The sequence below is a fragment of the Fonsecaea pedrosoi genome, assembly GCF_000835455.1.
Source record: "Fonsecaea pedrosoi CBS 271.37 unplaced genomic scaffold supercont1.1, whole genome shotgun sequence".
NCBI lineage: Eukaryota > Fungi > Ascomycota > Eurotiomycetes > Chaetothyriales > Herpotrichiellaceae > Fonsecaea > Fonsecaea pedrosoi.
This window is the reverse complement of record NW_013550615.1, coordinates 2,078,288-2,092,595: the sequence shown is the minus strand read 5'-3', so window position 1 is coordinate 2,092,595 and position 14,308 is coordinate 2,078,288. Positions and strand designations below refer to the sequence as shown.

Genomic DNA, 14,308 nt, shown 5'->3' with positions numbered 1-14,308 from the left:
CAAAGAATCTCAGCGCGTCTCAACATCCACATCTATGGCACGCCTTCCCAGCTATTTAAATATACTTTGAACCTCTACATATTCATTTGTCAATACAGGCCTATGATCTTGCTTGGCTTTGTAGTTGCTCCGGCCCCGCGGAGTCCATCACGCCGTCCCCATCACATCAATCAATCAATCAATCAGGCCACAAGCACGAGCGAGGCTGACGTGGGGTTGGCTCCTGCGTTGCTTTGTGGTGGATACTAATCAGACTCACCAGTAAGTGTGAGTGACACAGGTTAGTAGAGGGGCATTTTCGACCGCGCTTAGTAATTACAAACTCGGGGTTTTGAAAGCAAGGGGCCACTTCCTTTCCCCAGGCAGGCACAGCAGGGGCAAGGGACAAGGGGCCATTCGGGGCCAAGGCTGAGCGAGCTGCTCGGGCTTAACGAATGCCGACGAAGCTGGACCATCAAGACACGTTACATGCACATATCGCAGCTGAAATGAAGGATACGCATACGCTATATCGCCGAGTACTATCTATCTTATGTCCGAAAGCCTTGGGACTGCATCATTCCTGGCCAAAAGAGAAGAATATAGATGAATAATGAATTTGCTTGCACAGAATACAGAATGCAGGGTGAGGGAACTGTGACTCGGGATCAATCCGCTTGTTTGACCGAGTTGCTACTGAGGGCGAGAAGTTGATGACAAACGTCAGTCACACCTGAAAAAACTTGCGTTCTACGAGAATGCTGGCCTCGGACATGGAAAGAATAGTAAAAACGGCAAAGGGACAACTTTCGTCCGATTGTGTAGCTTCTAGCTCTGGCTATGGTTGGACCTGTTTAATGTTACCAGTGCCAGCCAGCGGGACCTACGTGTTTTAGGCATAGTCCCGTTGATCAATTATCTCTATCGTCAAAAGGTTGTAGAACTCCTCCTTGACTGCTACTGCTCAACAAGGAATGAATGACACACGAGTCTGAGCTGTCACCTTGTCGAACTCTCCTGGTTGCCCAGGCTCTGAATCAACCAACAGAATGAGACTAGGTCAGGGCACGAAGACATCGTAATGAACGCCGTGAAACTTCTAACTGGCCAGCTTTTCCTCCCAAGGACCCTCTCAATTTTGATCTCTAGACAGTTCAACAACGTCAAGTCGTAAAATATACCAGTCAAAGGCTGCAACAATGACACTCCATACCCCCGAACCACCCTCGTCCGATTACCTGGATCGCGTCTTCCCCATCTTCCTCTTGCCCTTGATCAAGTGGGCTGGTAGCGATGCCGTCTCGTGACGATCTGCCTCGCCTTGTCTGGCCATACGGTTCATCTTCCGTTGGCTCAGTTTTGCCATACGCTGGGCCTTTTCGCTCTTCGCAGGGTCTGTCACTCCTGTCGCACTCACACCCAAGCCATCCGTGAGCCTGTTTGTCTTTGGCGCTCTGGACAGTGACTTCGCTAGTCTCGCAGAGGGTGTATCGTCAAGCTCCATCTCATCGGCGGCGACGGACGCAGGTTTGGCGTTACGAATCTCTGCTCTTGCTCGGTCAGCAGGGGCCGATGCGTCAAGGCCGATGGAGGTAAAGTGCTTCTCCATTTGCCCAACTGTCCTGGATTTCTTGACCCGTGGTATTTGAGCTTTGTTCTTCAGACTCTTCTTCATGCGCGCCTCATTCATCATTAGCGTCTTCTTGTTGCGGATCAAGTCCGCTTTCATGCGGATTTCGGCGTCATCTTCATCTTCCATGCTGTCGCTCTCGTCGTAGAATCCTTCTGCTGTCAACTTCTCTTCTTCGGCCTCCAGTTCTGCGAGCCTCTGTTCAATGTCGGGATCGACATAGTCGGCAATGTTCTTGCCATTGAAGAACTCGGGAATCTTATCATGCTTCCATTCTGGGACAGCAAGATCGTAAAACTTCTTCAGATCGATATTATAGACCCCCGCACCTCCATTTTCCTCTTCGATATCACGCTCGAGTTTCCGTCTATCGGGATCTGATTTGTCGTATTTTTGGTGGGTACCGTTTCTGACGGCCTCTGGGATGTAGGTCTCGCTCACCGAGCCTTCCAATGGCCTGGCCACATGAATTCGCGCAAGGAGATCGCCCAAGCGGCCTGTGGGCGCATCTGAGGTGGCGGATTGTGCGGCTTGTCCAGCCTTAAGTTTTGCTGCCACCCGATCTGCAATCAATCGATCGCAAACCGTGTTCTTCACCTCTTGAACCCCTTCGTTGGTGACGCAGGACAACTGGAGAAGTTCGGTGTTGGCGTTTTGTGTCAACAAATCCTTCAGTTCCTGCTGGGTCGCGGGGTCCAAGTCCTCCGGTTTCATGACATCGGTCTTGTTCACTACTATGAAGACAAGCTTGTTGGCAAAGAGGGGTTTGATCGAATTGAAAAGCGCCATCTGTGCAGAGACTGAGTAGCCACACTGTTCTGACAGATCCATGAAATACAGAATGGCAGACCTCAAATGTGCGATAGCGGTAATGGACTGCATTTCGATGGTGTTCATCTCTTCTAATGGGTGATCGAGGATTCCTGGTGTGTCAATGGCTTGAAATCTGAGATATTTGTAGTCGAAATGTCCAACAAAGAGTGACTTGGTGGTGAAAGCGTAGGGTTGAACATCGACGTCCGCTCGGGTGATCGATTTCAAGAAACTCGACTTCCCCACATTCGGATAGCCACAGATGAGGAGTGTTCGAGTGTTAGGATCTATGCTCGGCAATCGTCCTAGATGTTGTCGCACTTGTTCCAGATACACGAGAGGGTCTTTCAGTCTTTTGCAGATTGTGGCCATCCGGCCGAGGGCCGCTCGTTTGAGGGACTTGCATTGGAACAACGACTGGGCGTACTTGAGGAGCCGCACGTAATCTCGAGACACTGTTTCTATCAGCCGTTTGGCAGTGGACAACGTGCCCAAGGCGATTTTGAAATGGTCGGCATCGTAGAGAGTATTGAGGAGGTCTTTGTGGAAGGGGTGAATATCTTGGAGTCGAGGAAACCCTTCGAGGATGGCTTGCAACTTTTCGCAGAATGTTTCGGACGTGAACTTGACTTTTCTTGTGTAGAAACCTGTACAGTTGTCTCAGCAATACTTTCTTTCTCAACGCAGGTAGGAAGTTTGACCTCTAATTCGGCTAATTTTGAAGCCTGCACGAATCTGAGTAGGTAGCCGCCGCTGTGTGCGGCTAAGGACAATATCAATGAATTCCTGAGAGGTAGGAACCGGTGCAATATCCTTCCAAGTGGTCTTCATCTTGCCGGCGAGCGTGCAGGGCGACGATGTTGTGGCGATTGTGGAATCTCAAATGCGGCACAAAAATTCGCAACTCGAAATTCGCTTATCGCTTATCGGAGATATGGCAACTTTACCGAGTGCCAAGATACTATATCATTGGTTGCTCTACCAGCACCAACCAACCTGCGTTACACTATCAAAAGCAATTGAGTCACAAAAAGCCCCTCAATACCTGAGACTTGGGGCAGATAAAGTATCTGACGATTTGATTGTTTACTCTGGTATATGCTCTGACTTTTTGTTCTGCCGCAAGCCCTCTGAGACCGTAGAAGATGAAGAAAACCACGCGTCCAGTTTGTCCAGTCCCAGCGTCACCCATGACCACTGCTCGCCTGCTCCTACGCCCCATCCAAGAATCCGATCTAGAAGATTTCCACGCCCTTCGCACTGAAGTCGAAGTGATGAAGTGGACCAGAGCGGGGAAAGTCGACATTGACAAGGAAGCCACACAAATCTGGATGAACAGGTTTCTTCCACCCAACAATGCCACCACTTTCAGCTTTGCCATTGAGGAGATCGCGAGCCCCGGCAAAGTCATTGGGGTGGTAGGCTGTCATACACAGGAGCCTCCCGAGTGTGGTTACATGTTGCGCACCAACTCCTGGGGCCAGGGGTATGCCACAGAGGCGCTGCGACGATGGCTCCAAGCTTGGTGGGAGTTGCCTCGGAAAGAAGTGGTACTCGAAGAGGTAGAAAAGGGTGACGATATCGATGACACCATTGCAACGGTACCCGAGGTCTTGATGGCGGATCTTGGTGCAGAAAATATTGCAAGTGCCAAAATATTGGCCAAATGTGGTTTTCACCGGGTTGGTGAAGAGCTGATTCAACTGAACGGGTCGACCGTCAATCTAGTTACTTTCGAACTCCCTCGGCCAGCATAAGAACCTCGAATCACCACCTTAGTTTTGAGCCTTAGAGCGCTTTTCTTGATCCTGTCGTTTCATTTCTTGTCGCATTTCATCCTTGATTCGTGATATCGTACCAGCGCCTCCGTATACCAAGGCAGTATAAACCATGGCCACATTGGCACCCGCGTTGACAACCTCAAGGGCTTGTTTGCCGTTGGTGATGCCTCCAGTCGCAAAAATTACCTTGGGTTGATCGACGGATTCCAGATGGGCAGGATCGATCTCGAGTCGGTCGAAGGCGTCACGCTGTGCCCGAGGAGGAAGTCGCTCAATGGCCTCCTGAATTGACTGTAGTTGTTTTTTCTCTTCCGCCAAGCGTACTTCTGCATCAGGTGCGGCCACTTCCGCCTCCTCGGCATTTTCTGTCTCTGGCTGTGACTTGTCAAACTGGCGGTCGCTGGGCAGAGTGAGGAGAGGTTGTTTGTCCGCACCACTCTGTTGAAGCATGCCACTGGCTGGCACATCACCACTGTCAACAGATGCAGTGATCTTGTCTGAGGTCGGGGAGGGTATGTTGGCAAGGCTGGGTTCTTCAGGGCTGGACGCCAGAGCTGACTTAATCCGATCTGCTTCAGCTTCTAGCGCTCCTTTTCTTGTGCTCGGATTGCTCACTGTGTCGACTGACGCGGGCTTCTCGACTAAAAGCTTCCTGTATTTTTTCACCAGATCAACCGTTTTTTCAAAGAGGTGAGGTCCGGAAAATCCTCCTCTTTCGAGCATATTTTGTTCCTCGAGGGGTGAGAGCTTTTTCAGGTGAGCAAGTGGCTCCGGTCGGCGATTCGTGGTGTTCCCGACAATGACTCCATCTACACCGGCTGCCCAGACCGCATCACATATCCCAGCAATTTCCGACTCTGAATCTTCGTCTGGGCTCACTTTAACCATTACATATGGCCTCGTTCGCCTTTGCACCGATCTAGCCGCATCCACTACCCCACTCAAGATCGTCCGCAGCTTGTCGGACTGTTGTAGTGAGCGAAGACCAGGAGTATTGGGACTGGAAACGTTGACGACTAGGATATCAGCATATGGCCCAAGCTTCTCAACACAATAAACGTAGTCGTTAGTGACGGCCTCGACATCATCCTCTGGCGTGACTTTATTCTTGGCAATGTTGACAGCGAGTAGTTTTCCTGGAGTCAAGCTTCCGGGAGGGACGCCTGCGATACCATCAAGCACGGCCTTCTCCGCGATCTCATCATCACCAAGGCCAAGAGAGTGTGCGAACCTTCTCACCCTGTTTCGCAGTCTCATGGCCACATGGTCAGCACCTTCGGAGTTGAGGCCATATCTGTTTATCATCGCTTGTTGTGATGTCAACCGGAACACACGAGGCTTGTCATTGCCCGCTTGGGGCAGTGGCGTCGTTCCTCCAATCTCGACTATTGCGGGGCCAATGTCAAACAACACATCCGGTATGTCGGCATGTTTATCTATACCTGCAGAAGTGGCGATAGGATTTCGGAGGCGTTCCCCGAAGACTTCGACCTCAAGGTCGTGGTTCTGGTCCGGGTCGCCTCGCTCCCGTGGATGTAGACCAAAGTCCCAAAGAGATTTCAGAATTCGATTGCCTGCGTGGTGTGCATCTTCGGGATCGCTATAGACCAGTCTCAGGGCTGGAATGACCACGTAACGATGGATGCTTGCTCGAGTATCAGTGACGTAGACGTAGATGATGCCCAGGCCCAAAGCAAGAGTGGCGGCATATAGAACATTGACCAGTCGAGATGGTTTCTCTTGAGAAGTGGAAGCATGCCTACGAAGTGGAGGATTAAAGACTCGGGGCCGAATCAGTAACGGGTGCGCTGGCAGACGAGGTCGTGAAGCCCTGAAGAGCAACCTCGTGGTTGAGTGTCTCATGATTGGCCTGGCAATGACACGAGTGGCGTGGGAGAGGTTAATGTGACTTATGGTCCCAAAGAAGAGTTCAAAGAGTGCGGCAGAGCTGCGTCCAGTATTTTTGGTCAAGTCATCCTTTGTCTGAGTCTGAAATGCTTTGAAGCCGTCGGCAAGAGAGGGAAACAGGAGGTTGAGAAAATTATGGTGCCAGTAACAGCCACGAAGCTTCCAAAAACTCAAGGATGCTGATTGGCCAAGTGCCTGAGCTCGGCAGACCTGCGTCTTTTGTAAAGTGGTTACATGCGGCTAATTTACGAGACTCTCATTGGCCACAATAATACAGCTACTTGCGTCCTGCGGCTCTAATGCCAAAGTTATGAAACATCAACGAGGTATTCCAAGCCATTCTCACTTACCAGTCAAACTCCAGTATCTAAGCATACTCGGGAGTAAGTATATACCCCAACACTCGCTGGCGAAGCTTGGCCTCTCCAAAGTTCATTTCCGGTTCCAGACATGCGTATTCCGCCACTTAATCTGAGTCAAATAAGTTGACGATGTGACAGACGAGATAATCTGCCGCATTTGACAATTTGGACAGTGTTGAAGGTTGTGAAAAGCCGCGGGAGAGGAATTGTTAGCTGTAGATGAGGGTGCTGCAAGCATGAACCAGAGAGCAAAGATCGCAAGAGGCGATAATGTGACTTGCTTTCTGTTGGTTTACCAATCAGCCGCCGGATGGAGGGTCGGGAGAATTCCCATAAATCTTCGTAGAAGAAGCCAAACCTTTCTCGAACCGGTGAGTTATTTTTTTGAGTTGACACCTTGAACGAAAAGCCAGTAGCATTTAAGAACCCTAGTAATGGCTCCATTCTTCGCCTGCTCCTTCAACGAGTCTGCCGCTTCTACTCCTGAATGACCTCGGTCATAGAGTCGAAAGTGCCATGCCAGCAGCCTTGCATCAGTTGGCCCAATGGTAGGTTTGCAGTATCAGGAAACTGGTTTTCTTCATATAGTTGTTGGATAAGGTGTGTTTGATGATCAGACTTTTCGAGTTCGCGGTATGGGTATTTACCCGTCAGGACTCAGGACTTCGTATATCACACACCCAAACGCGAAAATATCGGTCTTCTAGCTGACTTCCAGCATTGATCGTCGATAACTGTGCCATTGATAGCAGAAGCCGTTGGCTCCACCATTAATACTGGCACCTCCAAAGTCAAGCAATTTCAAGCAATCAGATTCCATACACGTGGATCCACGAGTTCCTGTCAATATCATATTATAGCATCCAAAATCAGCTTGAATACTACCCTTTTCATGTGCGTATCTTATACCCTCCGCGGCATCCCTTAACCAGCGAAGCTTTCGACGCAATGGGATCTTTTCCACATTCTACTCTTGAATCTTTTCCCGAAGACGCGGGCCCCGTTCCAGCATTATAGATCCATCTTTTAAGCTGCCCAGATATCTCGCAATGTTTGGAAGCGAGCCGAGCCGTGCATATGCTCAATGCTCACGTTCAGCGTCGCTCTCTTCGCCCCCGAAGTATCGTTTTATGACTCTTTTCTTATCGATCCCTTAGATGAGGCCCGAATCGCCGGTGGTGATGTATTTTCGTCCCTTATACAAGGAAACCGTCGAAAATCTGCGCCAATCTAAGGGAGAAGCATCTCGAGGTTTGTGGTTGAAGTACTTGTGCATCACATGGCAACCAGGAAGCCAACGCTGGAAAATGATGGGTAGGCAGGTTGGCAGGTAGGTTTCCTCAATAATATTATTACTCGGCGCGTTAGGAATCGATCGACGCGAATTCACGTGACTGGCGGCCCTACCAAGGACAAATGAATAGCGACCATTTCCAACATCCTCAACACCAAGACTCGGTATCATGTGTACTTACATCTGCAAGTTTCTTGTAGGCCCCTGAAACAGTCATACCACGTCATGACACACCTCTTGGTTGTCGTGGACGAGGCATGTATACAGTTCGTTCTGGCCAAATCTCACTCGTCATTGGCTGACAGCCGCCACCAAGTTCCTAGCACCTTCTACGACGCCTCGGCAACTGATTGGCGCCGAAAGCCTCAAGAAAATACGGATACGCGGATTCGCACCAATTTCATCAGAAGCATGAGACGGGTCGAATGTCTAAATATACCCCGGATTTCGGTTGGAAGACTGCAAAGTACCTCATTGCCGTCACCCAATGCTCTCATCAATGTCTTATCTCGTGACTCTTGTCCACGCCAGTGCAAGGCATTTTTCGAGGCGTCTTTTTCGAGGGCAAGGCAGATTTCTGTTTCAAGTACAGGCACAGGTGTATATATATCCAGAGGTTTTGTTGGCTCAGAGTGATTTCTGAGCTCAAACACATTCGGGCTTGCTTTGTTATATGCATGTCTCAGGCTCAACAATCTTACATAACCTCACCGCAATTTGTGCCAGTTCACAAAAACTTCCGAACCAAAGAAGCGTGCAGAACGGTGGTAAGGCGACACACGGCGCGTTTCCAGCCCGCCTCAGTGGCCCCGAGTTTCTGACACACCACTTCCCAAACGAGTCCAAGGAGGCATCAGGACGTCTAATAACGCTGACGCAGCACTCCACATCAGCAAACATTCTCAGCCACCGGCCAGCTGGCTGGGCCGCTTTTCGCGAGTCTGAGCATTTCGTGGCCAGGCCTGCTGGCCTGCTCAGCCTTCCGTCTGCATCCGAGCGGGCGAACCAACCATCAACGTTCCGGCTGCCAATAACACCGAGACCCCCTTTTTTGCACGTTTATCCACACTCATGACAGTATCTTGACGCCCTCTATATTATTTGGCACACAAGGTCAGTCTTGGTCACGTTGTTGTTATATTTTTCAGTCCACCCCAGATTCTTAGACAGTGTTTGCCCCTTCCTTGAAATCTACTCCCAGCAATCCGAAAAAGGCTCCTTAAGCATTTTCCAATCCAGCCTTGTATACTATTCACACGCTCCACAAAATGGCTGACGCCGACGCACTCCCTTCGTACAATGCATTGTTTCCCCAGGAGGAGGCTAACCCCGTCGTCAATGGCCGAAGACGGTACACGACCATTACGCTTCGAGAAATCTATTATCCCGGGGGCTGCCCCTGCCATCCCAAGGAGCAGAAACTGTCCAAGAAGCGTAAAGCGAAACAAGAACCCCAACGTCCACCGAACACGTTCGAACCAGATCCTCTGCACGACTGTCTATGGCTGGGGCACGCTCGACCAACCCTCGCCGAACGGTCAGCGAGTCAGAGCAGCGAGAGTTCGAGTCGCTCGGCGAGCAGCAGCACAGCCAGTTCTTCGAATCCGATGAACACCAGCGGTTCCAACACGAGTGGCACGGCCCCATCTGTCGATTCGAGATCCTCAAAAGCGCGACCTTGGGACTGGTTTGCCCGCAGAACCTCGTGTTGAGCGTCGTCGATGTCGGTGCCAGGACGGTCCCTACGGATCATCTCACCAACATTTCGACACCACAAAGCTCTCGTCACGAACCAGCGTTTGTGACCAGCAATATGAAGTGGTGGAAGGAGAAATTCTTTCTTCCCCCTTCGTTTCAGATTTTCCCCGGCACTGCTCACCAGCTGCATCCGCAGCACAAGGGACTGCAAGGCGAGGAGGCTGCTCAAACGGAAATTGCAGCCCCTGGACAGTCGCCGCGGCCGCATCCGCCGTCACAGGGAAGCGTAAGGCATATCTATGCCAATCCCAGCGCAGACCCTGTCGACATCCTGATGAAAACCACGCCCTCAAAGAGCCTCGATGGTTCCAAGAGGGACGAGGAGCCATACCCCTTGGCCGAGATCAAGTATCAGGGCTTGCAAGGGCTAACTCGCATGTCCATATCACTGACCCTTTACAACATCTCCCCCGAGATGCACTACTCTCCCTCGGCGCAGGAACCTCACGGCATCCGCTCCAATTATACCATTGCACGCCGCGGCTGGAAGCGCGAGTACACCTTGAGCAGTTCGCCATCCTCGCCGGTCTATAAATGGCATTCCCCGCTCCGTCACAACAGCGAGGTTCTCTCAATGCCGGCCGTCGACGACGGATTCGACCTGGCCAACGGGAATCTCCTGCTAGAAGACCCACATGGAACGCTTGTGGCCGTGTACAAGCAGCGACGGGACCACCAGTATTTGGGCGCCTTGACGATATTCCTGGACAACGTCGCCAGGGGTCCCAGTAGTGGTAATTATCACCACGTTAACGCGTACCGGAGTGAACCCTGGCAAGGGCAGGGACAGGGACATGGGCGTGAACACCACCGACGAGAACGCACGCACGGACGCGGTGATGGAGGCACAGAGAGTTGTGATGAACGAATCTCCATCGACGCCGTGGTGACAAGTTGTCTAGCCGTGGTCATGTACGAGCGGATTGGATGGCAGAATCTCTTAGGCCACTGACTCGGCTCGACTCGACCTTGCCCGACTCGCACCTGGCGTTTGTATCTTTTGATCGAGAGTTTTGGCACAATCACCGGAGAGAATGCTCGTTGGGCCTCTTGCCTCTTGCCAGATGCGCAGCGAAACACGGTGTGATGTATTATGTGTGATGTGTGATTATTGTTCTTTTCAAGAATGATAAACGACTTTTCATGACACCTTGGAAAAATGTACAATGATAGTACTATGTTACATGTAATCTATAGTCGATATACTGAGGCGTTTGGTCTGGAGCGATTGGAATCTATTGATTTGTGCGGCTCATGTATCGAGTATTGGTTCCCTCCGTTGGCTTTTGCAACAAACATACCGAGGACAAGTACAGTCTTTCAGAAATCCCTACAGATACACCTAACGATGCTCCACTTTCCACACTTTCTCCACACGACTGTACCTATGCTGCGCAAGGTGTCGTTCGAATGAGTCTACTGTATTGTACCTCGGTCTTCGTTAAGCACTGATGAGCACAACGTTCGCAGCGTCTACAGAAACGACAAGGAACGAAGAAGAAGTATAAATTTATGCAAGGCATCTACGCTGATTTCGGGGCTTCCCACCTCCCTCGCTCTGGCATGACCATGATGCAATTTTACGGGCGGTGGGCTACAAGCAGGTACTCGTACGTACTTGTAGGGGGGCTGTAGCGATCCGATACCCGACAAATACAATACCATTCATTCATCCAGCAACACGATCATAATCATCATCCAACATCAGCATCAGCATCAGTAAGTGGCGGCTGTGCGGGTACCTGGACGTATGGGTACAAGTACATACTCGTAGTACAGAAGAAACGGGACTTTGTACCTCGTAGATGGGCCCGCAATCAACCGATTCCCACCACCTTTGCCCATGGTGGGAAAAAGGGCATTTCTGTGGGCTTCGGAGGATTACGCAAGATGCTTTGTCGGGCCACCATCACTCTCCCTTACGATCTTGTGTGAAACGAGGTACGAGGTTGTGTGTACTTGGTCAGTCAATCAGTCAGCAAAAACCTGCCAAACCACCAATCCGCCCATCTGCCCGCTTAGTATCGATCAGCTGTCCCCTCCTCAACACAATACAATCATTCTGCCTCTTCATCATCATGTACCGAGTACAATCCTTTTTTTTCCCAACCTCAAGCCACAATTTTCAATCCCTCCCTACATTGTGCGAGGGTCTAGTGACGTAGAACCTCCAAGGCAACAACAGGCCGGAGTCTCCTGCATAGTGCCCCACAACCCAGACGCCCGCCGGCTTTCATCGGATAGCAAAGCAACTGCGAACCAAACCACATTCCCACAAATGGAAAGGCCATCAAACGCAGATGGTGCAAATGCCCCAGCATGTGTCAGTTCCGCAAGTCCAGAGCTCAGGAGAAGAAGGATGAACAACGTTTTAAAACTGGCGGCCGTGAAAACTAAAAGGTGGCCCCTTAATTGACGGCCTGATCAGTTAGGCTCTTTGTGGCAAGTGATATAGACAATGAGCGGCAAAGCCTCTGGACTTGGAAGTGAGGTCACGAGGTGCCGCTACATTGGGATGGGGATTCGAAAATTGGTCTAACCACATCGCGCATTGTTATCTCCTCGCTGGTGCTCAGTCGGTACAGCGAGCCGTCGCCTCTTTATAGAGACTTGCGGGAAGTATGTGTGGAAAGCCTACCTCCAACTGCATGCTGGGCACAGTGAGACAAGCGTGCCAACGCCATAGCTGGCATAGATTCACCTAGAAGCGGGGGCAGTGCACGCAACTAGACGAGTCATGGAAAAGGAAGAAGTGTCTCACAATCGGCAATCGATTCAGACACCAACGACAGCGCTCTTGCAGTAGGGCAGAGACCCAGGAGGGCAAGACTGGAGGTGTCACGGTGGTTACCATCTGTAGAAGTAGGCACCACAGATCTTCGCAGGCTATCCTCGTAGAGTGGTACAGTTGATGCGGTGAGGACATATACACTGTTTTGAATTTTTGCTCGTCACGCTGGCCGGTCAAAAATCTTCATGGGCGAACAATAGGTACCATATCCAACAAGCAATAAAAATGAAATGGAAAAAAAATGTATGTTGAGAGGAGTGGGACTCGAACCCACGCGGGTTTCCCCATGAGAAATCAAACCTCTGTAAGCAAAGGACAAGAACTGTAGTAGTACTTGAGTCACACGCCATAACCGCCTATTGTTCACCGTTAATATTTTTGATCAGCCGACACTGGTAGAAGTTTTGACGTACTCGGCCATCCTCCCGACGACAATATTTTTTTGATTTTTGGCCATCAAAAATTATAGCCCTAACATTAAAATCTTGCTGGAGCGACTAGCGCCACTTTGCGATGGAGCTAATGCCTTGGCTCGGACATGGTTGACACCATTACAGATGCGGTTGGACAAGGAATACTTTCTATATTGAAGCTTGTGCTGACGAAAATTCGCTACTTACAATCTCGCAGTCCAAGCTGAAGCCGAAGGCACATAGAGCAGCCCGTTGCGTATCAATGTGCCGCTCTTAATTCCTGTCTGTCACACGTCTTGTTAGCCCTCGTCAGTAATGTGTCGCTCCCCCAGATTCATCCCTCCCGAGGGCGTCATCGTTCCCATGTTAGCTAGAGGCGGCTCAGCCCTATTTTACCGATCCAAGACACATCCTCGGGAGGTACTCCAAGTGCCGGTCAACCTTGACACCACAGGACGTTCGAGCGCAACCACCGAATTTGCACGAGAGGATGAAGAATTTTCGCAACAGTGTTACGATCGAGAAAGGGAAATCTACACAATATTACCGCCACACGAAGGAGTTCAGTCTTTGATCGACGTCTCAGTCGAAGAGATTCGATGTCCGTTTCTGTCGAACGGGAATTTACGGAGCTATCTTCAAGAACACGGCGCCCGCATCTCGATGGCGACGCGCCGCGAGCAATGGATCCAAACTGCTGTCGAGACTATCGCCTTCATTCACTTCCTAGACGTCTTGCATTGTGACACAAGTGCCCGTAACCCATACAAGGCCTGGCATTACCTCGAGCAATGGTGTACTGTGGGCAGCTATCTCCATCATACCCTTCAGCATGGGCATCTTTATACCCTGGGCTCGGCGACGGATAAGGTAGCTCGCTGTGAACACTGAGATATTACCCCTATGTCGGATTCACGTGCGTCTGAATTTCCTGTTCTAATGATACCCTTATCCTGTTTGAACTCTTTCTTTGTGCACAATTGCTCTTTTAGCTGCCTCGACGGACCTCTAAGATCTTTGGGTCCTTGGGATTCTGTGTGGTGTCAAGATGACTGCCAACTCAATGTATCATGTATTAGGGAACGAATCTCAAACAAGGGGGCTTGCATAGGTTTTATATGGAAGCTGTGATACGGCATTATTTCTGATCCTTTTGAGGTATAGTCAAGTCTCGTCATTGCAAAAGTCTGAAAGGTTGAATATTTCTTACCCTGGCCCTTGACCTAATGCACCTGCTTCTTTTGCTGCCTGTCTGTTTTCACGACAGAGCTTGAGCAACGAGGACACACATGATATTTTGGTATTACGCGTGGGGATGATAGAATAGTCTCAATAATTTAGAACCATTACATGTCACACTTAGAACTGGATCTCTTAGTGTGTTGCGTATCACTTGAGATATTGTTCATATAGGCTTTCTTCAAACCGTCCTCGCTGCATTTGAACCAAATTATTGCCTGTCGAGGCTCCCGTTTGATCACACCAAATAAAATGCAGAGGCTCCACCCATGTTAGTCCCCCCCTTCGTGCACACCACCATCCGCAAATCGACCAGCCCTCATGGTAAATAAGGGACGTC

General features: G+C 50.3%; 4 protein-coding genes across 4 annotated transcripts; 2 read left to right on the top strand and 2 right to left on the bottom strand.

The window, feature by feature from the left end:
• Nucleotides 1–1,213: 1,213 nt before the first annotated feature.
• Nucleotides 1,214–3,253, bottom strand: Z517_00759 (uncharacterized protein; the record flags this gene model as incomplete). The annotated part of the gene is made up of 2 exons (XM_013433723.1): nt 1,214–3,069; nt 3,124–3,253. 2 exons carry the CDS (start codon nt 3,251–3,253, stop codon nt 1,214–1,216), a joined length of 1,986 nt encoding a protein of 661 aa, XP_013289177.1.
• A 359-nt stretch (nt 3,254–3,612) lies between these two features.
• Z517_00758 (uncharacterized protein) lies at nt 3,613–4,179 on the top strand (the record flags this gene model as incomplete). Its single annotated transcript, XM_013433722.1, has 1 exon — nt 3,613–4,179. One exon carries the CDS (start codon nt 3,613–3,615, stop codon nt 4,177–4,179), a length of 567 nt encoding a protein of 188 aa, XP_013289176.1.
• An 18-nt stretch (nt 4,180–4,197) lies between these two features.
• On the bottom strand, nt 4,198–6,066 carry Z517_00757 (dihydroorotate dehydrogenase (fumarate); the record flags this gene model as incomplete). Its single annotated transcript, XM_013433721.1, has 1 exon — nt 4,198–6,066. The coding sequence occupies one exon, from the start codon at nt 6,064–6,066 to the stop codon at nt 4,198–4,200; it is 1,869 nt and encodes a 622-aa protein (XP_013289175.1).
• Nucleotides 6,067–9,035: 2,969 nt separating this feature from the next.
• Z517_00756 (uncharacterized protein) lies at nt 9,036–10,477 on the top strand (the record flags this gene model as incomplete). Its single annotated transcript, XM_013433720.1, has 2 exons — nt 9,036–9,238; nt 9,310–10,477. The coding sequence occupies 2 exons, from the start codon at nt 9,036–9,038 to the stop codon at nt 10,475–10,477; spliced, it is 1,371 nt and encodes a 456-aa protein (XP_013289174.1).
• Between the last annotated feature and the right edge of the window lie 3,831 nt (nt 10,478–14,308).